Source organism: Maniola hyperantus, chromosome 1 (genome assembly GCF_902806685.2).
Source record: "Maniola hyperantus chromosome 1, iAphHyp1.2, whole genome shotgun sequence".
Lineage (NCBI taxonomy): Eukaryota > Metazoa > Arthropoda > Insecta > Lepidoptera > Nymphalidae > Maniola > Maniola hyperantus.
In genome coordinates, this window is record NC_048536.1 from 4711218 (window position 1) to 4739145 (window position 27928).

The window sequence follows — 27928 nt, forward strand, 5'->3', positions numbered from 1 at the left end:
GTTCGGTGAATAAACATGAATTTGAGGCAAAAGTAAAATCCTTATCTGCAAGAAACATTGTGCAAAAGGATGGACAGGACAGGGATGATGATGGTACTATGTCGGAAACCTTCCCGCAAGTCCCAAAAACAACTGAACAAAGTTTCAACGCCATCACATGAATGGTATAAGAACGCATACGGGACAAACAAAATAAGTTTAATATGCTCTACTTTCGTTAATGGGTACGATTAAAAACGAAAAAAACTGACCATGCTTAATGTTGGCACGGCTTTAAGCTCAAGGTTAATTATTTAAAGTGGCAGTGCATAATTACTACGAAACCATGCAGGGGTGATACGGACATAGGAACACTCTATTCATTCAAAAATAAATGAAAGGTCAGCTGGGCGACCTGGAAAGCCTCTACCAACCGGTATAGCTTATTGACGTCATGGATATTTACATAGTCACAGGCAGGTAGTTAGGTATACAATGACATGACATGTTTTGTATGAACCACGTATAAACCATACACTAATAAACCTCAATAGCTCAACGGGTATAGGAGTGGACTGAAAACCGAAAGGTCGACGGTTCAAACCCCGCCCGTTGCACTATTGTCGTACCTACTCCTAGCACAAGCCTGACGCTTAATTGGAGAGGAAAGGGAAATATTAATCATTTGAACATGGCTAATATTCTTTTTAAAAAGAAAAACAAAAAAAAACATACTACACAACATGCTTTTCTAGAATATGTTTATTTTTGGGACAGTTAACAGTCCCATAAAACCACTCAAGGCAAATAAATAGTTAAAATATTTGAGACGCATCAGTCACGTCATGTCATGTGAATCCAGGACTACTTACGACTCGTTTGATGTCGTCTGTCCAACTAGTCGGTGGTCTGCCAAAGCTGCGCCTTCCGATGCGAAGTCAACATTCTATCATATTGGAACCCCAAAGTCTTACAGTTCCTCGAACTAGAAGAACGTAGAAGAATTACTGACACAGCTCAACGGATTGTGAAGCTAAAGTGGTAGGGCGGGGCACATAGTTCAAGTGCCCCGTAAAAATCAAAAGTTATACAATTTCAAATACTGTTTAACAAAAATTTAAGAATACAATATTATTGTATAAGAAAGATAACAGAATGTGTCCTCTACCACCTCGGTAAGCCCTACGGCTTGGAAACCTTATCCCGGTAGCTTATCAACGTCGAACCGAATAAATCTTTATCGATAAAGAAAATGTGAAATATGAAGCTGATATTGTAATATATATATTATGTATACTATCCATACTAATTTTGTAAATGCGAAAGTCTGTCTGTCAGCTCGCTTTGCACGGTCCAACAGTTTGACCGATTTTGATGTTAGCTTATATCCCGGGGAAGGACATAAGCTACTTTTTATCCGGTAAAATTAAAGAGTTCTCACGGGATTTTAAAAAAACCTAAATCCACGCGGACGAAGTCGCGGGCATCATCTAGTTCATAAAGGTGGTATAAGTATAAGATTGATACGCTATACGGCTAGAGCATATTATTATAAATTCAGTGATAATAGTCCTATTGGTATGAATTCACCATGGGAAAATTGTCCTAGTTTATTTACGACATAGGTAATTTTAATTTATACCTACATTCAGGTTGATGACATTAATAAGAAGCATGTACGTTAACAAAAGCCAATATTATGGTACGTTAAAAAAGAAATATTTTTAAGAAAATTAAATACAGGAGTGGTTTTATTTATATTTCTGGAATATTTATGAAAGGAAGTAAGTAGTAAAAGTGAAATAGTGCGAAGTTTAGAGTAACTTATTCTGGTCTAGATGGCTTGCTCTGAATTCGCATGAGATGCCTTCATGTATGAACTGAACCTACAGGTTCACCTACCTAAGAAACCTTTAATAAAATTCGTGGAGCACTGTTGAAATACAGGCTCGGCGTGCTAATTTCTCTTTATATTTAGTTTTATTAAAAATCTGATACCTTTACGATAGTAGTATTAAAAATCTGTTTATTATAGCAGTAACCGAGTGTGAACACGGAAGGCCTGCCCTTGCTAATCCACGTCATGGCGTGACATTTAATTCATTGAAAGCGATGACGTAAATGCTGAGATTCTACCGTCTACGTTGTGGGTGCGTCTTTCGTTCACGTTGCATCATTGTAATAATAAACAGTTTTTTTCTCATGTATTTATCGTTAACAGTCGTGTTTATATTAAACAAGTAAGTAAATATTTTTCCTGATACATAAATAAAGCAACATTCTCGGAAAAGGTTCTTACAGATACAGCGAAATATATCGTGGGAATTTTGGGGTCTAGAAATCGATTTGTCAATGTCTGATCTTCGGAAAAATTCACGTTTAGCCCCGAGCGGAGGTCGATCACTCAGGTTTATTTGGTATATAAAATGAGCAACGTTTTTGTACATATGGATTTTTAGAGATCACGTCTTGGGATACTGCTTCGAGAAAATTTCACGAAATAAAAGTTTAGGGAAAATGCTTGAATTCGTTTCGACCCATTGTTAGTTAACTATACTTGTCAAAAGCTTGGATTAGGAACGAAAAATTTAAAGTATTCCACTAAAATGTTATATTTTTACCTACTTCTATATATTTACTTTTCATTTAATGATTTTAAGCTTACTAGTTGTATAAAGACATATTTTTATGTAGATAACATGGTAACGTGGTCCCGTCGTGTCCATGACCCGTGCAATTGGGTTGAAATATCGACAAATAAAAACATCAAATTAATCGTGGTATGTATTACCCGTTATCTACATTAAAATACTTTTTATTTACATGACTCTCTTAAAAAGTTTTAAATGGTATAGTAATTTTTCTTTAACCATCATTTCCATTGACAGAATCGGTTCTAAAAAACAATAAGACGCAAAAAGCTCCCAAGACGAAAATAACCGTAGCGATATGTACTAAGTAACAATATTTTGTTTATTTAGTCACAGTATAGAGTCCCATCAAGCGACAACAATACACGGACAATTTCCACCGGCACGAAAGTAACATTAGTTGCCTACTACCACTTTCACCGGGCAGAACAAATCGCGATTAGCAGGCCATTTAATGTAGCGTAATGAACGTACCTACTACGTAGAGCCAATATTAACATTAAAACACAAGATACACATACTCATACGTTATTGAACAAATATTTGAATTTTACACGCTAACACCTTGAGAGGATCATATTGTTTTGGGGTTCCACGCTTCAGAAATAATTATAATTAAGAAATGCATTTTGAATTATCGCAGTTCTGATTGCGTTTCCTCTGCAAGCGCGCTCCATCTTAGGCTGCATCATCACTTGCCACCAAGTCTGATTGCAGCCAAGCGCTAATCTATAAATTAAAAAGCTTCGCTCGGTGAAAATATAAATCCTCTTTATCCCCTATCCCGTGGGAATTTCGAAAAACCAGGCGTTATCATTGTCTATACATTTATAAGGGAAACCTCAGTGAAAATTTTCAGCTGTGTGGTCCAAAGGTTTGGCCTGGTGGGCGTTGATGAGTCAGTCAGTGAATCGGGATTTGTTTTGTAATAAAATACAGATGAAGCGGAGCAGAAAACGTAAGAGCCTTCCATATCCTAGATTATCTTTCTATAATCTGATCTGTCGATGCACTTGTACACACGTCTCCGCTCCAATGGATAAGTATATTATGACTATTTAGATAGTCCCAATCATACATATACATCCCAATAGTATAGATAGTATTATGACTAGATAGACATCCCAATACGGACCATTCAATTCACAGTACGAAATCACTTGACCGGTTTCCTTTTAATTAAATATGTGTGTGGAAAACGTATGTAGTAAAAGATTTGCGTAGGCACGGAAACATTCTCAAGGACGGAACACATTTCACGCCATACAAGCGTTTACAGAGCATTGTCATGGCCATCGCGTTTGTATGAATGTCGTGTTGCTGTGTATTAGGCCTCATTAACTAATTAACTTAAGCTGTAATTGATCCGCTTTGCCAACGTGAAAGTGAAGGTATTTTTTTGTTTATTGAATTATCAGGCATTAGGCAACGTCAATGGTAACGATAAGTAAGTTAATAAATTAGTGCTATTTCTGTTGTACACAAAGTCTACGGAGTTTCATGTAGTTGTTCATCAGAAAATATTAAGTTAGCGATTTAAAGTTACTAGGATTTAAAGTTAGTAGGCATAGATGATTTTATTGCTGCGTAGGTAAGTCTCAAGACCTAGTCATACAGTGACTCCGTGCCAGGGCCAATGGTTTTGTATGAAACTACATGCAATGAGAATATCGGTCAATGTGGTTTCCACAAAATCCTCAGTCTCTGTCAAGCAATTAGCTGGACGTGGACAAAAAGGAAAACTCTCTTACAGTACGCGGCAGAAAGTAATGTACAGAGAAAACGTCATACTGGTATGAGTGACAAAGACAACGCTCTACAAAGCCGAAATGTTATTCTAATGGCCGATGTACATTAATTTCTGGCGCGTACTGTACCAGTATGACAAAATTGCATGTGTTTAGCCCACAATAAGCTAAGCTGATACCGAGCTCCCTGGTTTTGACTTTGAGACAGCATACAAAATGTGGTGTTTGCGGTGTGTTAAAGTTCATTGGGCGTCTCCTGTCTAGTGAAGGCAAGATTTTTTTGACAAGAGCCACATACACAGGCGAGGTCCTTTAGTCTAATGACATGGCAGACAAAATAAAAAGGAAAGAAAATTTCTTATTAGCAAGTTCTAATGGGAGTTTTGGGGCTCATGAGACTAAAGTAAATTGCCAGCTGACGTTAGAAAATTCCAAGCGCATTGTAAAATGTTTGTGCTCGTTGCAGTAATCTGTAATATTTAATTAGCATACAATGGAGACTTTTTACATACATAATTATAATGATATTACTTAATCAGAACTCAGAAGTCAGAACTCAGGGGTTAGAAATTAGAAACTGCTAAGAATGATAGAGCTGTGTTAAGCAATAAGGTGCATTTTCAAGCTGAGACGAGCTTAGCGTAGAGGAGACGTTCAAGAATGGAATACCTCCTTTTTTGAAATCGGTTAATAAACCAATCAAATCATTGATAGATGACGTCATCTATTTAGCTAAAGCTTGCATGTCTTCACTCCGCTTTGTAAACGCTTAAGGGTGCATTTCCACTGAAGCGGAGAGGAGTGGAGACATGTATTTTACACCAATTATTGAGATATGACGTGATAGAATTTTCACGTCACTAACAGTAACCTGATTGGCCGAAAACGTTTCCGCTCCGCTGCAATGGAAACACATCCTAAGTACCTATACATAATGAAATATGTAGGTAGTTATTTTGTTTGAAAAATCTACACATTAATATACAAAGAACCACTTATAATATAAATATAATTAAGATTAAAATATACACGAACTCAACCAGCTAAGCACTTTAACATAAAATAATACTTATTGCAAATTCGAGTGGCAAACAGTTTGCATTGCATCGTATTTTGCAAGGCACGCATAACAACAGTATTCGAAAGTGTGTCAAGACTGCAATAGCAAAATGTATTCGCGGCGATTCACTCGATGAAATGTATTAAATCAAAAAGTATTATGGGCTCTTCCTTATATAAATCGTAATAACATACATAGTCGTAAGTATCCTTATGAAACTTGATTCATTTCGTGATTTACTTGTAAATAGTACGTCCTTAAGTAATTTTTATTATTATTCTTTGCAATATTTTGTTGTACTCGCGTCCATTTAAGAACTTTTAATAATTAAGTGTTTTTTGTTTTACTTAAGACATCTTGCTTTAACTAATTAAAAATACTACTAACAATTTAAATTTAAACTTTAACTACAATTTAAAAAAAAAATCTCATACCTACCTTATTAATTTTCTTTTATCTTTTTCGGTCTCGATAAAATTTATTAATTATCGCTCGAACGTCCAACCTGCCAACTACTCGTTAATCTGTATATATAAAAGAAAAGCTGACTGACTGACTGACTAGCTGATCTATCAACGCACAGCTCAAACTACTAACGGATCGGGCTGAAATTTTGCATGCCGATAGCTATTTTGCTAAAGAAAACCGTTAAAGATTTTTGAAAATTACACCCCCAAAGGGGGTAAAATAGGGGGTTGAAATTGGTATAGTCCACGCAGACGAAGTCGCGGGGATAAGCTAGTTCTATAATAAGCAGATAAATAAATTGTACAGACTATCAAGTACTAGAATTAGACTTGTATTGTACTAGAATTATCAAGTTCTTTAAGGAAGATTAATCTGGATCATATCTATTCAGAAGGAACTCAAGGAAGCAACGCTCGAGACGACACGCTTTCAAAACTAAAATATTTCTCATTGGAAACGTTTAAAAATCAACACGTACATCATAAACAACCAATAACTCATATTAAAAGTAAACAGAGGATGTATTAAATATCCAAATATCAAACATAGCCGGACGGTAAACAGTCGGGCTATAATAAAAATGCAAATTGTCGATCATAACATTCATACCGGACTAGACTGCATTGTCCGCGTTGGCGGAATGCCACCCTTTCTGCGCTTTCAAAGAGATCATGATACAGATCAGCCCCCCAATTGTGTAAGAATAACCATTTCATGGCTATCGCAATCGTCAAGACTTCTGCCCTTTGATTGGCTGTGAAAAAATGTAAACAGCGAATCAACCAATCAAATAGCAGAATTTCTTGACGATTGCGATAGCCATGAAATGGTTATTCTTACACAATTGGGGGGCTGGTCATACATCGACTCGATTGTAATGTTTTCGACAATGGTACTGATTCTGCGCACAACTAAATTTTAGAGTATTCGCATCCTCTTCTTACTAATGTAATATGAAAAGGACAGACACAGTTTGACAGTTTTAAATTTAACTTTCTGTCAAACCTCGTGACTTTAGCTACCAGTCGCGAGCTATCGTTCAAATTTGTAGCGTGCACTAAAATTTAGTCTTTAAATGTAAAATTCATATTCCATTTTTCAGCAATATTAAAAATAAAAAGATACTCTAAATTTATTTAAGAGAAAGACAGCAGTATCGGCGCCAATATACATAGATATAAATCTAACAATGGCCGAATGTACATATTAGTTTATAATACTAACAACACAAAGATGAAAATTTGGTTTTTGAACTGTTAGGATTGGGTCTTAGATTGTAGTAATAAAATGATTTGATTTTTTGTATAGCAGTAGTTTATGGAGCTAGAATTAATTATTAATGAGAATGATTTTAAAAAAAACATGAATTTTATTTATTTTTAACCTATTTAATTATCATCCTCACGCTCTACGGAAAGCGATTAATGACGAGCGTCACAATGCATATACGACAAATATTTTTCAATATTTTAACATAAAAATATTTTACAGCAGAAATTACTATATTTTTATGTTAAAAAATTGAAAAATTTATTAGTCGTTTTTATTAGTAGATAAAGGTCTTATAAATGCGCGCTTATACGAAGCAGAATGGATGCAAGATCATTGTTGCTGGTACAACAAAAGCATCTTTATAGTAATGAATCCGAAACTTTCTCGTGAGTAGAGGCATTTACGCAACAATCGGCGACCTATTGTTTCCGAAGCCATTCACGAAATCGCCTACATAGAGTCACGCCTTTCAGCACGCCAGGTAAGAATGGCAATGAGCCGGTGATTAATGGACTATGCCTCGTGTCAATCTTAAATATATAAAAGGAAAAGGTGACTGACTGACTGACTGACTGACTGACTGATCTATCAACGTACAGCGCAAACTACTGGACGGATCGGGCTAAAATTTGGCATGCAGATAGCTATTATGACGAAGGCATCCGCTAAGGAAGGATTTTCGAAAATTCAACCCCTAACGGGGTGAAATAGGAGTTTAAATTTTGTGTAGTCCACGCGGACGAAGTCGCGAGCATAAGCTAGTCTCGTATAAGTATGCAGGCGTACGATTAACTATGACTTATCCTAAAATAGTACTGAAGTCCATAATCCTTACTAACCATCCTCATCATTATCAACCAATAGACGTCCACTGCTGGACATAGGTCTCTTGTAGGGACTGCCACACGCCATGGTCTTGCACCGCCTGAATCCAGCGGCTCCCTGCGACTCGTCTGATGTCGTCCGTCTACTTAGTGGGGGGTCTTCCAACGCTGCGTCTTCCGGTGCGAGGTCGCCATTCCATCAGCACCTTGGGACCCCAACGTACGTCTATCGGTTGTACGAACTATGTGCCCTGCCCATTGCCACTTCAGCTTCGCAAACCGTTGAGTTACTAACCAATTTCCTACCAATTACAATAGGCATCGGTTCTGCGGCAAACTTGTTCTGGAGTGGAGACCGCTTATCAGCCAGCGCAGTGTGGGACGACCTCCAACCCGCTGGACTGACGACCTTAAGAAGGTAACGGGAAGTGGGTGAGGAAGGCGGAGGACCGTGTATGGTGGTACGCTCTTGGGAAGGCCTATGTCCAGCAGTGGACGCAAACAGGCTGATTGATTGATTGATTGATAATAGGCATTAAATAGACATCTTCTTGGCATCGTATAGCATCATCACTTCACATGAGGTGTGATTGTGGTCAAGCATGTGTCTATAGTGAATTTAAAAAATATATAAATGCGAAAGTGTGTTTGTCTGTCGGTCTGTTACCTTTTCACGGCCCATACGTTTCACCGATTTTGACTTAAGGTTCAGAGATAGCTTGCATCCAGGACACATGGACTACTTTTTATTCCAAAAATCAAAGAGCTCTCACAGGACTAAAAACCTAAATCCACGCAAACAAAGTCACGGGCATCATTTAGTATAATAAATTTAAAGAGGCATGATTTACACGGGCCATTTTCACCGGACTGATAGTCACCAACCACATCACCTCTTGACTTTCACAATTAAAATATTATATAACTAAGTACATATTATTTTCTAAGACTGTATATACCGTGTTATAATAAGTAGGTGTAGGTAAGTAGAAGAACTTTTATAATGCTGTTATTTCCCTATTGAAGTAAGTTATTTGATGTTCATAGCTATAGAGCAAAAATAAAACATTTGATTGTCAATAATTGTGTTTAAATTGTAGATACACACCGGTCACAATCGACCACGGAGATCATACTAAGTTAAAATTTGTAACATCTAAAACATAACATTGAATACTATGTACTCATTATGTTCTACAATAGGTATACAGGGTGTAACTAGAAGGCTAGCAAAAACCTAGCTTTATTATACTACCTAAATAGTACAAACCAGTACCAATAACCATTTGTCTCTTTTGTAGTTTTAGTGATTTATTATCTCTCAAACCCGCAATATATGTATAGCATTCGAAAATCGTGCAGGTGTGCGGGGCGTGCCTACCCCGATTGTCATCTCGATGTGTCGCGAACTATAGTATCATGACTTATTTGTTGGTGTAAATCTGGCATTAAATTTTTCGCATCAAGGCTTATAGTGTTCATAACATTGTCGCGTATAAAATTGCGTAGTTCACCGCGTTTTTGTAACTTACTCAGCTGGAGTGTCAGAAACCCTCAACTTAATGAAATTGAAGGATACTCGGGTATAGTTATTACAGTAAATTTTGCGGAATTGCTGTTGTCTCTTTTGTAATTTTACGCGCGGTTTCCAGGTCTAGGTAATAAGTAATAGCAGGCATATGAAATCGTGACTCGGTGAAACAAGATTGATACACACAAGCAGCCACTCAATAGGTAGAGATCATTGAGAATGACATTTTCGATTTGATATAGGTAAGTGCATGTTATTTACTTTTACGTAATTTAGCGTTTCAAGACAATTTGTGGCAATTCAGTTGCAGAATATTCTGCCTACTTCCGCCGTGTGCATTATGACGAAGTAAATAGCCTCGTCACGATTTTACTTTTACAAATGCCGCGGTCGGGCGCTTAGATAGGTGCCTGTAGTTTATTCAAAATTGATATCTGAAACCTATAAATCATTATTTATTTGCAAGTAGTCTAAAGAGCTTTCATATGCGAAGTCTGCACTCTGCATGGTAAGCACACTGTCCGAGCACAGCTTACCAATCTAATGAAACTTTGCATTACTTCTGCGGTACAATAGCATCTCAAATACTCCGTACTCGGGTATTTTTTCAACATTTTGCACGATAAATCAAAAACTACTACGATTAAAAATGAATTAAAAATATGTTTTAGAATGTATGATCATTCATATTATTATGATACCCCACATGGTACTTACTTTGAAAATTGAAAATACTAATTATTTGTTTATGAACACATTTTAATTTTTTTTGATGTAACTAACCACAAATTCACGGTTTTCAGATTTTTGCCTTTACCTACTTGTGCTATAAGATCTGCCTAACTGATTTTTGTGATTCTAGGGCAACGGGAAGTACCCTATAAGTTTTCTTGACAGACACGACAGACGCAGAGACAGACAGACAGACAGACAACGAAATGACTACATAAGCGTTCCTTTTTTCCTTTGGAGGTACGGAACCCTAATAAAGTAATTTCTTCAACATGATATAACAAGACTAAAAGTATCAAAGTATTACATTGCATGAAATTATTCATGCCAGACCATGCCGCGCACATATCAACTGCCCTGCCCGTGCAGGTAGTCAATCAAATCATGGCATATTATAAATTTATGTTATCTGTACATAAATGTAGGTTATGCTTATATATATATACATATATTTTATAACAGATTACTCGTAATATTGCTACTCTTACCTTCAAGTATGATCCATAATACTTAGTGACGTACGGGCTATCACACTGTGACAGCACCATAATCTCCTGCTGAATATCCTCGATTTCATCTTCGGCCTCCTCGAGGTCAATTATTTTGATGGCGACAACTTGTTGCGTCCTGTTGTCGACGCCCTTGAACACCTCGCCGAACGACCCTTTGCCGATCTTCTCTTGTTTTGTGAAGATCAGCTCGGGATCGACCTTCTGTGGAAGAAGAGATATATTCGGTTTAGAATCATATTAAATACAACTTGAAATGGGAGGATGATTCTATAACAACTACTGTTTGTATAAGTCGTAGGTTTTTTTAATTGTTTTCATTGTCATAATTTTAATTAACAGTGCTCCTAATTATTTTTACAATAGAAATAAATAAAAATCTATACTTCTTATCACTATAAAGATGATGATAATAAAGGTTTTTATCACAACAGAACACCTGCAAATTACTATTGAATCTGGTATTACAATATTATGTAGGTAGTTATTTGATAAAGCTTATATAGAGTTAGTTTCCGAATGGAGCAAATATCTTCTTATCGTAAACGGAAATATGGGAATGTGAAATACTTTTACATAACCATGCGAATATTATGTGAAAGTGCAGTGACGTCGCTGAAAATATGACAAAGAATCAGGTACCGTAAAAACGTGACACTGCTCCGTTTGTAGAAATATAAGCACGGGCTTAAAACGGCTACGTAGAAAATAAAATACCGCAATATTTGGGATGTTAAGCCGTACCTAGTGTCGAGACCTCTTGGCATTTGGCTGACATTGCGGCGGAGTCAAGGCTCGGCCGAGCTACGTGACACTTTTACAAAACGACGGCCACTGCGTGAAAAATCGATTGTTATTCAAAATTTGATCTACACTGTCCTAAATTGTTTTCAACTTATTCATTTATGCGGCAGTCTACACGACGCATAGGTTCTATTTCTTTGTACACATTAGGAAATACTTTGTTGTTACGCCGAAAAGTTCGGTGAAAAATGTTTTGTTGTGCGTAATTCTTTTTCTACGTGTAAATATTTAACAGTATATTCTATTTACCTGACGAGTATGCGGCATTCTGACACCGAAGCAGAAAAAAATGTGAGTAGGTACATTTTCATCAAACTTTTACATAACCAAATGTAAAAACATCGTTCATGAAAAAAACTGGTAGAGATAATGACAATTGCAGGTGCCAGTATCTCCCTTATTGATTGAAACACATAAAAGTAATCTCAAACGAGACACGACAATTCACAATGTAATCCATACTTCCATACTAATATTATAAATGCGAAAGTGTGCCTGTCTGTCTGTCTGCTAGCTTTTCACGGCCTAACAGTTTAACCAATTTTAATTAAATACTAATATTATAAATGCGAAAGTGTGTCTGTCTGTCTGCTAGCTTTTTACGGCCCAACAGTTTAACCAATTTTAAAGAAATTGGGTATAGCTTCACTATCAGCTTACATCCCGGGGAAGGTAATTTTATCCCGGAAAATAAAAGAGTTCCCACGGGATTTTTCAAAAACTAAATCCACGCGGACGAAGTCGCGGGCATCACCTAGTGTGTTATATTAATACTTATAGGTAAGAGCGTTAGTAGCCCCGAGGCACAACCGAACCGGGTACGAACGTAATGTCATTATACCCTCTTTAAATTCCGCCGGTAAAAGGCCCTGAAGGGTGATAAAATGAGACTCATCGTGAACAAAAGCGTTTATTGAGTCTGATCCGATCTCGCGGAATTTATAAAAAGGCGAGTGTATTACCGCCTTTTCAAAAGTTAATAGGTATAGCCATTATAATTGGGGTTACCCTTAGATATTCTGAGAAGATACGAGATCGTGATTCGTGCATCTTAATTAAGGACACGTCGACGAGAAGCGAACTTAAACTGTTTAAAGTTTACTTATTTTCTCAAATTTTAAAGTATAGTGCACGCAAAAAAAGTAGGTAGTCCAATCTGAAGATGCAATATGGCGATTTGCACATGTAGACTCAGGATTAAACAAAGTAACTACATATTCACGGTTTTCGGATTTTTCCCTTTACGTGTGCTATTAGACCTACCTGCCTGTTAAATTTCATGATTCTAGGTCAATGGGAAGTACCCTATAGAAACGACAGACAGACAGTCAACGAAGTGATCCTATAAGGGTTCCTTTTCCTTTTGAGGTACGGAACTCTAAAAATGAACTAAGGGTCGATTCATATTGACAGCCATAGCTGGACATAGCATACTGACCTCTAATCTCCACAGTGTAAAAAAGACACGCATTCACGCAAATGCCTTTTTATTTTCGATGGCAGTTTGTGCTTTAGTTGCAGATAGAAGTAATATGATACGTAACATTTGATTCGCTGTCAATGTAAAACGATCCTTAGTTTACATGTCCGAATTTACTTGGCTATTAAGTACTTAACTAGTTATGCTAAATAAAAATAAATGTTTCTCCAAAGCTAAGTACTTTTTATAACAGTTAAATATTGTGCCAAAATGCAAACAGCTCATCATAAAAATGTTGCGCCCAAAGGGGCCTTGTATCCTGCATAACCCTATATTTGTTAAGGTGCACTAATTCGATTTTAATTAAAAAAATGGAAGCCGCGTATAGGGGTATCGGACAGTGGGAAAGCAAGATTGAAACCTCCTTTGTAAACGTTAACGAAATTTTCAGAGCGCATAGAGAATGTCTAGTCTATATACGTAACAGCCTGCAAAATGCGATTTAGAGTTATTCAAATTTGCATTCATTACAAAGAAGAGATTACTTTAAAGGGAAAATATAACAAAAATGGACAAAAATATAGCAAACACGAGAATATCACATAAAATCCCACGGTTTAGTAAAAGAATTTCATTGGGGATAGACTCAATTGAAACTACAAACCGAACGTTCCCGCCCAATGCCACCCCACTTCCTGGTAGAAGTCTAGACATACCTATCCCTATCCCACAGTAATGTACCATAGAATAGAATACTAGGAGTCTAGGATATGTAGGAGAAACCGGCTTTACTCACGTATTCAGTCGTTTAGTCACGATAGTTTAAACGCTAGAATACTAGTATTTTTAGATCAGACATTAGTAATTTATACAGGTTCTAGAAACAACGCTGTCATTTGTTGACATAAAACCAAGAGAACTAAAATTCACACTGCATTTATAAAGGGCAAATTTCACCAACATGTAATCCATTTTATAGCCAGGATAATCGCAATTTACTCTCAGATAGCTAAATTTTCGTTTCACCAAATACTTAATAACCTAAAATATACGAGAACTATTCTCGGATAACAGCATCATTGGTTAAATTGGGCCTGAGTATTACTCTAACATAATCACAACTGTTGTAAATTGTAATCGACAGTTGAACTTAACCAATGCTGTGCTTAAATTTAAAAAGTGAAAGTTCATACAAAAAATACAATAACAGAACTTGCTATGCATTACCAAAATTCGGAAATGGAAGAAACTTTTTAAGAAAATAAATTTATGCGATAACTTGGAGAAGATAATTAAAAGTTTGTTATGTAAATCTCTGGGAGATAACTCTCCCCTAATAATGGTACTGTCGAGGGGATAAAGTGATTTTTCAGTCCCAGACTACGTAACTGGGATACAATTATTGCTATCTCTCTGATTGGCTTATTTCTAAAATTGGTACTTAATCGTATCTTGGAGTCTCAAGGCGTTAATCAAGCTATTTCTGGTCCCTATGCCGAATGAACGGAAGTGAATGAATATATGTAGTTTTACTCAAAATTTTAGTGTCTCTAAAAAATACGGAACCCTAAAAATATCTATTAAATCTTTAATTGTTATTAAAAAACTATAGCTGACCAGAATTTGCAAATGGAAATATTTTCTAAAAATCGTGACAACGTTTTCTTCATTTTAAACTGGAAGCCCTTGAAAACTGACTTTTCATAATAATAATAAATACACTTTATTTGCACAACCACAAGAAGGATTACATTAAAGAATAAAAAACACAGACAGAAGGAAGATACATGCCTGCATATTTTACCCTCAGGGGTAGAATTTCCAAAAATCTTTGTGCCAACGTCATAAAAGGAACTTACTGAAATATCAAGTTTTTAACCTAACCCACTATTTAGAATGTATACTTTGCTTGATCAGTAAATCAACGAGTCATGACGTACAAGTCTTATACCCATAAATGTACTTTTTGTGTTGTTGTTTAATGTAATTTTCATCTGCAATCATCATTTATCTTTTCAGTTAAATTGATGAATCATCTATTTCAGCCATTACTTACCTGATTCTGAAATGACTTTTACTGTTAAGTGTTAACCCAAAACAAAAATTGAGATTTAAAGAATGTAGACATTTGTGTACATTTCAAATAGGTATACGTAAAATGGGGTGTTGTTATCAACGGATGACAACGGGCCGAGACAAGGCGACGCAGCTGTTGCGCATTTTAGTCACATGTGCCTTGATATACTAATAAAGAGACAGCCAGCGCGTGTAAGTATAATGTCTAGTTTTTTGAATTTTCTTCGGAATAGTATTAGAAATTACGTCATGCCAGACACATAGCCAGACAGTGTCGTGGCAACCCCCTGCCAGACTCCCTTAAAGTTTAAAAGTTAAAAGGCGTCTGGCAGGGGGCCCTACTGAGTGTCTGGCAATGCATGACGTGATTTCTAATAGGTACTATTTCGAAGAAAATACTAAAAAATTAGACTTAATACTTTGACGTAAGATTTTTTTACACCTTGACTACCTGTTATCTCCCCAAGCCACCATGATCCAAACTTCATAGTCGCTGATCGTTCCTCCCTGTGTTGCCAGACCTTCGTTATTACCAACAATATAAACCAACAAACCAACAAACAAACACACTTTCGCATTTATAATATGGGTATGGACTAAGTAAGTAAGCCTTTTTTTGTTGTGTTTTCCATTTTGTCATCATTCTAAACGCCTCTATAACAGCATCTTCGCCAAAAGAGGAAGATAACCATATCTACACGTCTTCAATTTTCATCATTTCTATTTTAAACAGCAAACAGAATGAACAAGTATTTTCAAAGATTCCAACGTAGCGTCCACGCCTTCGGCTAATACGTAATCTGTCTAGAAACTTGGCTCTAGTCCACGCTTGTCCTCACATACGCGTTTGCCATTCATTAGATTCTACCCTATATAGCAACCGCTCGATAAAACGGGCCTACGGAATGCGAATATCTTTTTTTGCACTTGTCGTAAGAGTTACGTAAATGGGTTATCAACTTACCATTTCAAAATTTCCTTTTTAGGAACTAAACGTAAAAAATAACCGCAGTAACTGTTGACGGAAACAGACAAATATTAATAAGTATTTATTAACTTAGTAGAGATGTTCCAAAGAAATCTTGCACGTTAATCGAATTTTCCAAATGTGCCAGAGAACCATTATATTTTAAAACAAAAACTTCATCCGCGTGGATTTAGGTTTTTAAAAAATTCCGTGAGAACTCTTTGATTTTCCGGGATAAAAAATAAGCCTATGTCTTTCTCCCGGATGCAAGCTATCTCTGTACTAAGTTTCATCAAAATCGGTTAAACGGATGGGCCGTGAAAGGCTAGCAGACACACATTTTCGCATTTATAATATTAGTAAGCATAGTATGGTTTTTTTTAAATTCTATAATAATTTTAGATTTTTTCTTAGATCAATGTTTAACCGCTTTGAAGTCATATATTGGTTCTGCACAGTCTGACTGATGTACCTACTCATGTACCTACGAGTACCTAACTCGTAGGTACATGAGTTCGGATGTTAGGCTCTGTATTACGGCAATAACTGTCATAAAGCCTAACGATGAAATCGTAAATCAATAAACTGGACTGGCCAGGATTTAATAAATTACTATCGCAGATGAAATCGTAAGTTATTATACCAATTACAGTAGGTAGGTACTTAATTGTCACTGTGCGGCGGTGCAGTCTCTAGCAATGTCGCGGTTCGCGTTCTACAAACTAGTTTTCAATGAAAGTGACGTAGTTAGCCTGTTCAAACTCTTTATTGTTTGACTCATGCAATTTAGTGATTTGTTAACTATGGTGCAATTCGCGGATATCACAGACCAAGAGCCATAAGATCAATTCTTTACGCTTTTATAAACTAGGTACTAGCTTTTTCTCGCGACTTGGTCCGCGTGGACTATAGCAGCTGAAAACCTATAGCATATTAGCAGCACTATATAATGTAGTACAGTACTAACAGTAAAAAAAAATTAAAATCGAAACGTTATTTCTGAAGTAGGTACCCTTTACATCCAAACTTATAAACCTTAGCTCTTTATAATACATATTAATTAGCATAGACTAGCAGTGAGCTCGATGGGGTTTCCCGTTATTAACAAGGGATCAATATTCAAAAATGTTTTTTTAGTGATCGTCTACTTTTTTATTTCTGTGCAAAATTCCATGCTTCTATAGTCTAGACCCACTGGTTTAAGCTGTGTTGTGTCTGTCAGTCTATAAGAATTCTATGAAGTAGATTTATGTAGTTATTTTGAACCAAATCAAAAAGTAAGTAATATCAATGCGAATAGAAAATTAGTTAAATACTATGATTATGTAAATACCTACTTACAAACATCGAAGGTTATAAAAATTTCCGTCAAAAGAATCTAGATATGTAATTTTTAATAATGTAGTAGGTATGTTATTATACCTAATTCAGAAACACCTACACATTTCAGAATCGGATTCGCTACCAATCTGAAGCGACCGTTAAGGGATCAATATTCAAAAATGCTTTTTAGTGATCGTCTACTTTATTTCTGTGCAAAATTCCATGCTTCTATAGTCTAGTCTAGACCCACTGGTTTAAGCTGTGTTGTGTCTGTCAGTCTTTAAGAATTTTATGAAGTAGATTCATTTCGTTATTTTTAACCAAATCAAAAAGTAAGTCCTATCAATGCGAATAGAAAATTAGTTAAATATCATGATTATGTAAATACCTACTTACAAACATCGTAGTTTATAAAAAATTCCGTCAAAGAATCTAGATATGTAATTTTTAATAATGTAGTAGGTATGTTATTATACCTACAACTTTATTAAAAATGAGTTAGCTATTTATACATACTCATATCTTTGACCATGATTAAAATAAGTTTTTTTCAGATAACAATAAACAAATACATGATCTCTATCTCTTTTATTGTCATTTTAATTGAATAACCAAGTACTTAGTTATTGCTACATAAAACATAGATAGTGTGACAAAAGCCGCATACCTTGAGCGAATATTAGAAACGCATTCGTGTCGGGTGACGCGTGCGCAGTCGACATCCGACACGCATTGCGAGACAAGGAAATAAAACTGTTATTCCTATTGTACTGTTATGAGCTCCTGTTACTTAAAAAGAAAATAAATACTTAGTATAAACTCAAACAAGATAAAGTTAAGTACTGATGCCAGACATTTTTCTTTTATGCATGTTACCTGCTTAGTATTTAAATCTATGTACAATGTACATATATATAAAAAGACTTGTCCTGAATGACTGATCTATCAACGCACAGCCTAAACCGCGGGTTAAATAGCGAATGAAAGTTAGTACGAAAGTCCGTCATTTTTCAAGTTATATATGTACACATACAAATACATGAAAGCTCGTATTTAGGCTTTCGGTCAAAAATAAAGTAATACCCGTTTTTTTTTTACCCTTTCACAGATTTTCTAAAATTCCTCGATTTTCTAGTGAAACCGAGGCAAGTAGTATGTATATTTTCAGAATCTTTACAATGGGACCTATCGTTTGATACTAAACTTGACAGATTCCTCTCAACTTTATTTTTATCTGACTTACTCCGAACCATGACGAAGCTAACGACATCTATCTCGTATCCCCGATGAACAGACAAACACACACTCTCAAACATCCTATAAACGTGCGCTCTAGCCTCCACACTCCTCCTTGTAGTCGGGTAAAAAACACCCTAACTTGAAAAGCCGTAATATTAAAATCGTATAAGATCCCTTGGGAGGAAAATAGTTTCGGTCCTTTGCATTCCAGGACTTAAAAGAGAAGTCGAATAAGATTAAGATAGAAGTTAGAGAAGATATTTGAAGTAGAGCCCTACTTACTAAACATAATACCTATACAAAAGGCCCATTTTTAACAAAAATACAAATAATTACAAGAAATACCGCCATAAAATAGATACTAGTAATCAATATAATAACTAGGTATTAAGTATATTATGATTTGATTTCCCGACCGAAAGTAGTTGGGTAAAACGTATTTAAAGTCTAATAAGTAATCTAGTAATTAATACTTAAGTATTTAAGTAAGGTTGAATGGTTTAAAAAAAATCCTAGGGGCGTTAATTGGCAACTAAACATGCTAATTGAGCGAAACTCACATAATCGCGATAGGAAGTTGCGTTTTCGTATCCTAGAACATGTTATGCTAATGTCACATGTTGTACTAGTTCACGCTATTTCCGTTCCAAAAATATTATCTATTCGATCAACAATAACAAAATTCATGCTATTAATACCAGCTGTAATTTGAGGCTATGTTATATATTTGAATGCTCTTCAGACTTACATAATTAGCATTTCTCTTTTCCGCAAGTCGGACTGGAGCTGGTCTGACTGGCTGTGGCGGGACCTTTAACTGCCTTCGGTCAAACGAAGATGCATTATTACCAGACCACCCCCACCGGCCCGGCCCATTACTTCCATGGGGCAAAGAGTAAGATGATTGGGGCCGCAAATGTCTCGCGCTCGGTCCAGACAATATAGGTCCGGCGGGCCCTCGTGGGGGACCAGGGCCTCCTGGCCCCGGCCCCTGAATGTAATGGTAATGAGGTGGATTCGACACTGCAGCACCCCACATTTTCCTTAATTCACTATCACTTATTTAACACAAAACGTAAAACATCACCTTATAACTCCGACGTAAATCGCGCACTGACGAGGCATTACACGATTTTAATGGCTTTATCGCCCTAAAAAAAGATAATTAGCCGATTACTACCGTTTATTATAATTCGTTTGATTAGGTACCATCACGCAATCAGACCACGGGCAAGTGGTCTAGGCAACGGTTCGCCAAGAAAGACTGTTTGAAATCATGAACACTTGGAAAGCATGAACCACCGGACGCGAATGAGACGCGTCAAGAATTAATTCGTCTTTGATGGACGATTGTTTCGACGAAAAAGGTCGCTAATGAATTCAAAGTTATAACGCCTTTACAAAATATAAAAAATCGGTCAGTACAGCCATCAAAAATTGTACGGTCTGTTTCACCGAACGATTCATGAGCAATAACAGTCAAATGATACTGATCACGTAAAAGTAACGTGAGTATTTAGTAATATATGAATAAGTTAACCACAACTAGTGAAAAGTTCACATCACTGAATATCCAATCCAATGGTAACTTAGACGGTCACTAGTTTCCACTCGGCCGCACACCTCAGGAGAAATCTGTCCCGACAACTAATCCATAGTGATGGATGGCGTGTGAGTTACAACGCATTTGAGTGTAGACTGGTAGCGTGATGGCAGTGGTCGTTAAGCGTTCCACATCGGCCGTCCTGGCAATTGCATTATGATTTTTCGCAAGGGAGAGCGGGGGAGCGGCGAGTGCGCGGGCGACGGGCGGCGAGCGGCGCCAGCGAACCGTGCAGCACCAGCTGCTTCGCTCCGCCGCAGCACCGCGCCGCGCCGTCGCGGTGCACGCAGACAACATCAACTATCAAGCCAAAGTAGGCATATTATACTTATCCGAAAATGTAATTCTTGGTACGGTTTATGAAATGTGCTCAGTGGGATTTAATTTAAATTTTTAACGATGAATGACGAACGTTTAATAATTGAGTAAACAAAGGCATTCAAACAACAGATCGTGAAAGCTAACGAGACAAAGAAATAGAAAAAATTTCGCCGATCCATCTCGAACGCCTCAGTACGACCTGCGTGACATTTGTATTCAATGTGCAGTTCGTAAAATGCAATGGCAGCGAGTTGAACCGTCCAGAAGAGTCACCGCCCGCGGAGCCGTGATCGGAATACGGACCCTTTTGGTCTATTATAGTCAAACACTTGTAAGGTGAAACCACACGTGGTTGTATTTGTCCGACATTGGGCAACGCGGCCCAAATACGTTATGCGTTATGACCCGTTAGATCAGAGTATTTCATCGTTAAACTAAATGGAAAAAATTGCTGCAGTACATGTATTTGTTAAATTATAAGGGCATGCGCCATGTTTTAAAGCGATATATGAACGATCAGCAATGTAATTATACTTTCTAAGTAACGACAGTGTATCTAAAACGAAGTAGGCAACAGGTGTGTAAATCGTGTGGGTTTGGTTCAAGAATGTAGGGACACATATTCTGGCCTCTATTCCGCATTCTTTTCAATGTCTACCTGCTGCCCCGCAATGAGTGACAGAAGTTAAGCTTTTTTTATAAATCACACGTATTTCAAGTACAAACCACTCTCACAGAAACATTTTTTGCAAACAATTCAAATACAAGAAGGTCACTAATAAACTGATACAACCGACGATGAACGATGCCTACGCGTGACTAAAATGACTGACAATGCTGTGTTGAAAGAAGTAGCAGGATATATCTATACATTTTATACAGGTAGGTATAATTTAAAAAAGTAACGAAATTGCTGTCATACTTTGGAAATAAGATTACCTAACGCAAGAACATGATGCAAAAAGTTATTTAAGTCAGTACAAAAAGAGTTTATAATTTGGAAAAATCTTGGTGAATAAACCCCGATGATATGTTATCAAGACATTCCAAGTCCTATCTATCACAATCGGCTGATGATAGATAAAAAAGGAGATATTTGCGCATGATAAAGCGCGGACAGAAGACGAAGACACTAAAATGTTTTATGGTCTAATATCCACTACACACTAATAAACACTACTGTACACCATGCTGGTCACAACTCACGTCTTTAAAACGATCACCGTATACAGAAATGGTAGGTAGTATGTATGTACAATCCAGTTAGTTAAACTAAACCTCAGTGGAGGTAGGAAACATAAATCGTCTGGGCGCATTGGACCCAAAATTTATTGCCACGATTTGGTTTTCCCTGTTCGCGATGGAGCCACTGTTCCGTTCATAGACCAATTTGCATTGTTATAGAATGGCGTCGAAGTGCCAGCAACAAGAACAATTACAGAGAATTTATTGGGAATTCAATCGATAGATATTTAATTGTCTCATTCAAAATGATGAACAAGGCTGGTGCTATCATAACAGTTTAGAGAGTTCGACAAATATAAGTAGTTTTTCAATGAGGTCTCTCGATCATTTATTATTCGAGTGTCTAACTGTTAAGATTCATAAATTCAACTCACGATGTATTTTTTGCCAATATTTATTCTTCGTCCATATATCACTGCGGTCTTCGTTCCAATAAATACAATTGAATATTTAAAAGAGCTAGAAATAAAACAAATGTTAGCCGGCTCGATTAGTTTGCATACGTAAATAGTACCGATCGTAAATAAATATCCAATGTTCTAGTTGGCCGACAGATCACACCTGGTCCACATCATGGAATTGGATTGTAGATGTACAAAACATCCCATTTGCGTCACATCGGAAGCGCATTAAGCGAACTCGACGACGCCATGAGAGCGCAATATCCGACCGACAGCACACCGTTCTGCTGTTAATGTTTTCAATTCTGGTTACTGGCTCTGTACGGTATTTATCCTACTGGGCTTGTTTAGCAATGGCTTATACAAATACATGGCGAAGTTGAATAAATATTGGCTGAGGCAATTTTGAAAGTAATTATTTATAATTACTTTTTGATTACAAAAGCTAATGCTGAAGGTGAAATATAAAAAACTGTGAAGGATTAATTTGATAATGACTAATTGAGGTATAAATTAAGTCCCACTGGCAAACATAACATAATAAAGTGTTTTAAGGGATTTGATGCACTGATAAGTTTCATCAATGTTTAACTTAACTGAACTTAAAGAGGGATCGAATAATATTTGCTTAAACTAAAAACTAAGAAGTCTAGATATTTGTAATTTACTGACAAGACAACATTTAATGGACAACACAAAAACGCTAGCAGTACATTTAAAGGTAATTGAAATCAGTTTTATCACCAACAGACGTTGTAAAAAGGCGAGAGAAAAAAACTCCAATAAAATGTTTACAGTCCAGCGGCGTCTTATTTAAGAGCATTCGATTTATTTGATCTGAACAGACTTGTGCGCTTGGTGCAGCGGCAATGGTTCGAAAAGAGCTATTTCCACCTGAAGCGCGAATGAGAAAATCGATGGCCCGTCCCGTCGCTTCTGCAGCCGTATTTTAGATCGGTTCAACTGAAAGAAGAATGAAACCTCGTGTGGGAACACACAATGCAGGAAAAGCTTTTAGAAGACGTTTTGCTCCGAATGCACTTATGGTATATTTTATTTGTAATATTTCAATTTTAAAATGTATGTCACAGCAAACCTTTCTGACAATACTTCACAATGTTTTAGAAAATCGTTTCGAGGGATATGTAAGTACTGGGAGCTATTATTATTAATGCACAGTAAGCCCTTTGACATGAAATTAATATAGAAATTTTAAAAGGATTCTCTTTAATCCTCCATTCAATTTAAACACAAATCTATACAAAGCAAGAGCGCGGCGCTAAGTATGCACCGTGATGAGTGTGCTATAGCAAAGTATTCATTTAAGCATAACATGAAAATCTTGCGAGTTCGCTTAACAACTCAGTCTGATATGTAGACAAAACTAGAATTTATTTAGTTTCAAGGTATCAAAGCTGATGTTTACTAATTTACAGTTAACTATTCAATGTGTGTTCAATAAATCGACTGGATCGTCTTTTTTCATATTTTTCTGCTAGGCCGGTTTTGTATAATCACTTACCCAGCTACATATTGAAAACGCGAGAAATTCCTTTTTTATGAGGAGATTATTCTATTCATGATAATCTTCTCGTAGAATTTTTTTTATTTTTATTTATTGTGACTTATTTAGGTTAGTGTTTTATATAATTACCTATCATTTAAATTGAATTACTGCTTGTTTTCATAAATTAAATAAATAAATAAAATTAACTTATTAAGAAGAAACTTAAAATATTGCATGCTCAGGCTGTACTTATACCTACTATTTTTGACACCTACAGTGAGTCAAAGTTCACAATAATTTGGAATATATCTTCCACAAACACGCAGGCCGCTGATGATTAATACAAAACCGGCCAAGTGCGAGTCCGGCTCGCGCAGCGAGGGTTCCGTACTACAGTCGTATTTTTTCGACATTTTGCACGATAATCCAAAAACTATGATGCATAAAAATAAATAAAAATCTGCTTTAGAATGCACATATTGTGAAGACCTTTCATATGATACCCCACTTGATATAGTTAGTTATCTTAATTATAAATTGGAAATATTTATTATTAATTCATGACCACAATTTTATTTTTTTGTGGTATGTAACCACAAATTCACTGTTTCATATTTTTCCCCAAATGTCTGCTGTAAGACCTACCTATCTACCAAATTTCATGGTTCTAGGTCAACGGGAAGTACCCTGTAGGTTTCTTGACAGACAGGCAGACAGACAGGCAGACAACAAAGTGATCCTATAAGGATTCCGTTTTTCGGTACGGAACCCTAATAAAAGATTGAGGCCCTTAGTGAAAAAAATTACACACTGCTTAAGCATATATAAATTACTAGCTTATGCTCGCGACTTCGTCCACGTGGACTACAAAATTTCAAAACCCTATTTCACCCCCTTAGGAGTTGAATTTTCAAAAATCCTTTCTTAGCGGATGCCTACGTCATAATAGCTATCTGCATGCCAAATTTCAGCCCGATCTGTCCAGTAGTTTGAGCTGTGCGTTGATAGATCAGTCAGTCATTCAGTCAGTCAGTCAGTCAGTCAGTCAGTCAGTCAGTCAGCTTTTCCTTTTATATATTTAGAAGATACACGTACAAATATATGACAACGCAAAATAAATGTGTACATAAGTCATGTATAAGCAAGCAGTGCTTAATTTTTTATTTGTGAGGCCCTCAGTGTTCATGAGTAGGTGCAGTTTTACATTCGAAGTGGGTCATAGAAACATGTGAACCTGACTTATGTAAAATTATTTTGACAAGTTTACCAAGCAACCGATACTGGCGCGCCTGTATGTCTGTGTCGATTGACGTACGCTTATCATACTTGGTTAGTCAAAATGTTTAGTCTATTTTATCGAATTCGGTAGGCATAATACCTATCACAAGTTTGTTATCGTTCACGGAGGAATACGTCAAACTTGACATTATTGACTAATAATATAATGTGATTTGCTATAACTTCATCATCATCATCATCATCATCATCATCATCATGATCAACCCATCGCCGGCTCACTACAGAGCACGGGTCTCCTCTCAGAGTGAGAAGGGTTTTGGCCATAGTCTACCACGCTGGCGAAGTGCGGTTTCCGGTTGGAAGGCGGACGTCCTAACCACTAGGCTATCACAGCTTCGGTACCCATTGCGATAACTTACCCTTACTTGTAATGTTATGAAGTTCCTATTTAAGCTGTTTTAACTTATACTGACTTTTATATATATATAAGGTATAAAAAAACTTTATCTTCTTATAATAGATTAACTCTTTTAATCTATTACGTAAGCTAGCGGCCAGTAAAAGTAGGCAACACGCGTAGAAGTAACTTCTAAAATAAACATCGAGAATGTGACCCGAATGCATATTTTACTTCTGGGTAACATTCCGATGAAATAGACAACATTTTTGTAAGCCTGTGTATCGTCGGAACGAGCGCGACAACTTTAGCAATACGTGGGTTTAACGTTGCTTGCTAAACAATCACATGGCTCAACGGAAAATGTTTGGGCATTCCTCTTTAACCGTTGAGCTAGGAAACTAAATTGGGATATAGATTACATTTGCTGCTAGATGTTTAGGTCACTAGAGTAAGAGACTTGGGCTAACGGCTCAAAAGGCTATACTCACGTTTAGCTTTATTGTCCATGCGCGGCGTTAATCCATGACAAAATTTTACCGTATTTGTTTCAAAATTCCGAAAATAATAATAGACCCGCAATATCTATTTCAAAATTAATTGTATACGTGTAGTCAATTAATTTAATCTAGTTTCGTAGCAACGGTGATAAATGGGATAATATATTCATGAACCAAAGTGTGTCAGCAGAGTGGCGGCCCGTCCTGCATTAGAGCGACCGCACACCGGACCGCTAACCGCGGACACTAGTGGGCGGCTACCTGAAACTAACATGGCATTTGCGGTTTGCTGCGAATACTGGCCAAAACAACGGGTGCTTGCAATGTTTGATCGGACACACTGTGTGGAATTAAATTTATGTACAAGTACTCCCCTCGTATAACTTACGACTCCTAGAGACTAGGTAAAGCTGCCTTTTAGCTGGTCTGTTTGTGCGCTAAGATCTCATATTTTTAAATCAAAGAAGGCCCGTGTCAGACTCACTTTGAGAGACATGAGACATCGTATTGTTTTAGTAAAAAAATTGAGTTAGAACTAGACTAAATGCATTTATGTTACAATCTACATATAGGTAGCCTTGGTTGGTTTTTAGTGTTAGGTAAGTACTATTGAATTTCTAATATATTTATTCTTATTATTATTCGTAATTTGTTTTATTAAATAAGTACATATATTTTCTATACATAAAATTGGTTCTAGTTTCATCCACCCAGACGTGCAGTTTAATAAAAATTAAGTAGGTACCTGTATGTAACTAGTTCAGCCTACAGGTAGATTTACCATACCTACCTAGTCCTACATATACCTACAAAGATATATATATATATATTCTAGAAAATCAAGATTCCTGAATACGCTAAGTAAATAATATTTTCTATTGGTATAAGAAAATAAATGCAAATCTTATGTTGCAGTTAACATGCATGCATAGAGCATCGGCATGCAAACTACTGTGCAAACTACACGCAAGCCTAAATTTACCTTACAGCTCGACTATAAATTGTAAAAACTTGATACAATTTGCGCATAACTGAAAAGTGAAATCATACAACTAGTTATACGATAACACCCTCTCAACTAAATTAATAATATGCCAGTGAGATCAATACCAAATGTAGATATAAGTACCACGCTCGCATTTATAATATTAGTATAGATAGGTGAAGAAAAAGTAAACCGGTTGATTATGATTTAGTCGTGAACTATCATTATTTTATGCTGCATTTTTCATAACAGTTATTATAGTGTCTAAAAATGTTGGTCGAATATATTTTGCATCGAGGTGGGAGATGACCTTTAAAGGCGAACAGCCTACAATAGAACATTTATGTTGGAACTGGCTGTAAACTAAATTGTTTATATTTAAATATGTTCTTATTCTTATTTTTTCTAAGAGTTTTTGTTTTACATTCGATGACATATTCACTTACTTCAAATATATATCTCAAACAGGACGTCCAAGTTTTTCTTTTTACTGATATTTTTCCTATAAAATCAAAATATCCCAACACGTTATCAGCACGAAGCTCTAGGGGTAAATAGAAGTTGAAAAATATTAATGGAAAAGTATCGATGGGAAAACTGGTGTTAATTGTCCATTGTTGCTTTATTTGTTGCGTACATCGATGGTTGTGAACAAGAAAAAAAAATTCTTTCCTACTTGGAAGTTTAAAATGCGGAATTATTTCCTACATGAGTGGTTCGTGTTGATGGGTATCCAGAAAGAGATACGACCACACGAGTAGATATACGACCGCTGCATCAATTGAGGTGATTCTGTTCGTCATGCTTTCGCCCTGCGGTGGACTGTACAGTGTACATAGTTGATTGTACTGTGAATATTCCACCTAAGATGATTAGTGAAGATATTGCGTACGAGGTGCACTCTGACCGTCTGAGCAGGTATCAGCTCTGGCATTTGGTTAGGACACTTATGTCGCATATGCATGAATCAATTGAACTTGAAGAATCATCAGGTAGTTTAAGTCTTAGTTTTTTCTCATGTAATTTTTTTTTTCTTGTTCCTGTGTATTAATATTTTATGTTGAGTTTTTTTTGTAAGACAATTTAGTTTAAAGGGGGATGTTGGAACTGACTGTAAACTAAATTGT

General features: G+C 36.4%; 1 protein-coding gene across 3 annotated transcripts in view; it reads right to left on the bottom strand.

Moving 5' to 3' along the window:
- GckIII (Germinal centre kinase III) overlaps window positions 1–27928 on the bottom strand; it is a 125214-nt gene that overhangs the window by 82405 nt on the left and 14881 nt on the right. For 2 of the 3 annotated variants that reach the window (XM_069501171.1, XM_069501211.1), the window contains exons 1-2: window positions 19352–20296; window positions 10754–10978 (exon numbers count right to left, since the gene is read on the bottom strand). In XM_069501171.1, coding sequence (XP_069357272.1) covers window positions 10754–10978; window positions 19352–19642 — 516 coding nt within the window. In that variant the 5' untranslated portion in view covers window positions 19643–20296. Of the gene's footprint in view, window positions 1–10753; window positions 10979–19351; window positions 20297–27928 lie in introns of those variants that run through there. The other variant, XM_034981219.2, reaches the window with a different exon arrangement.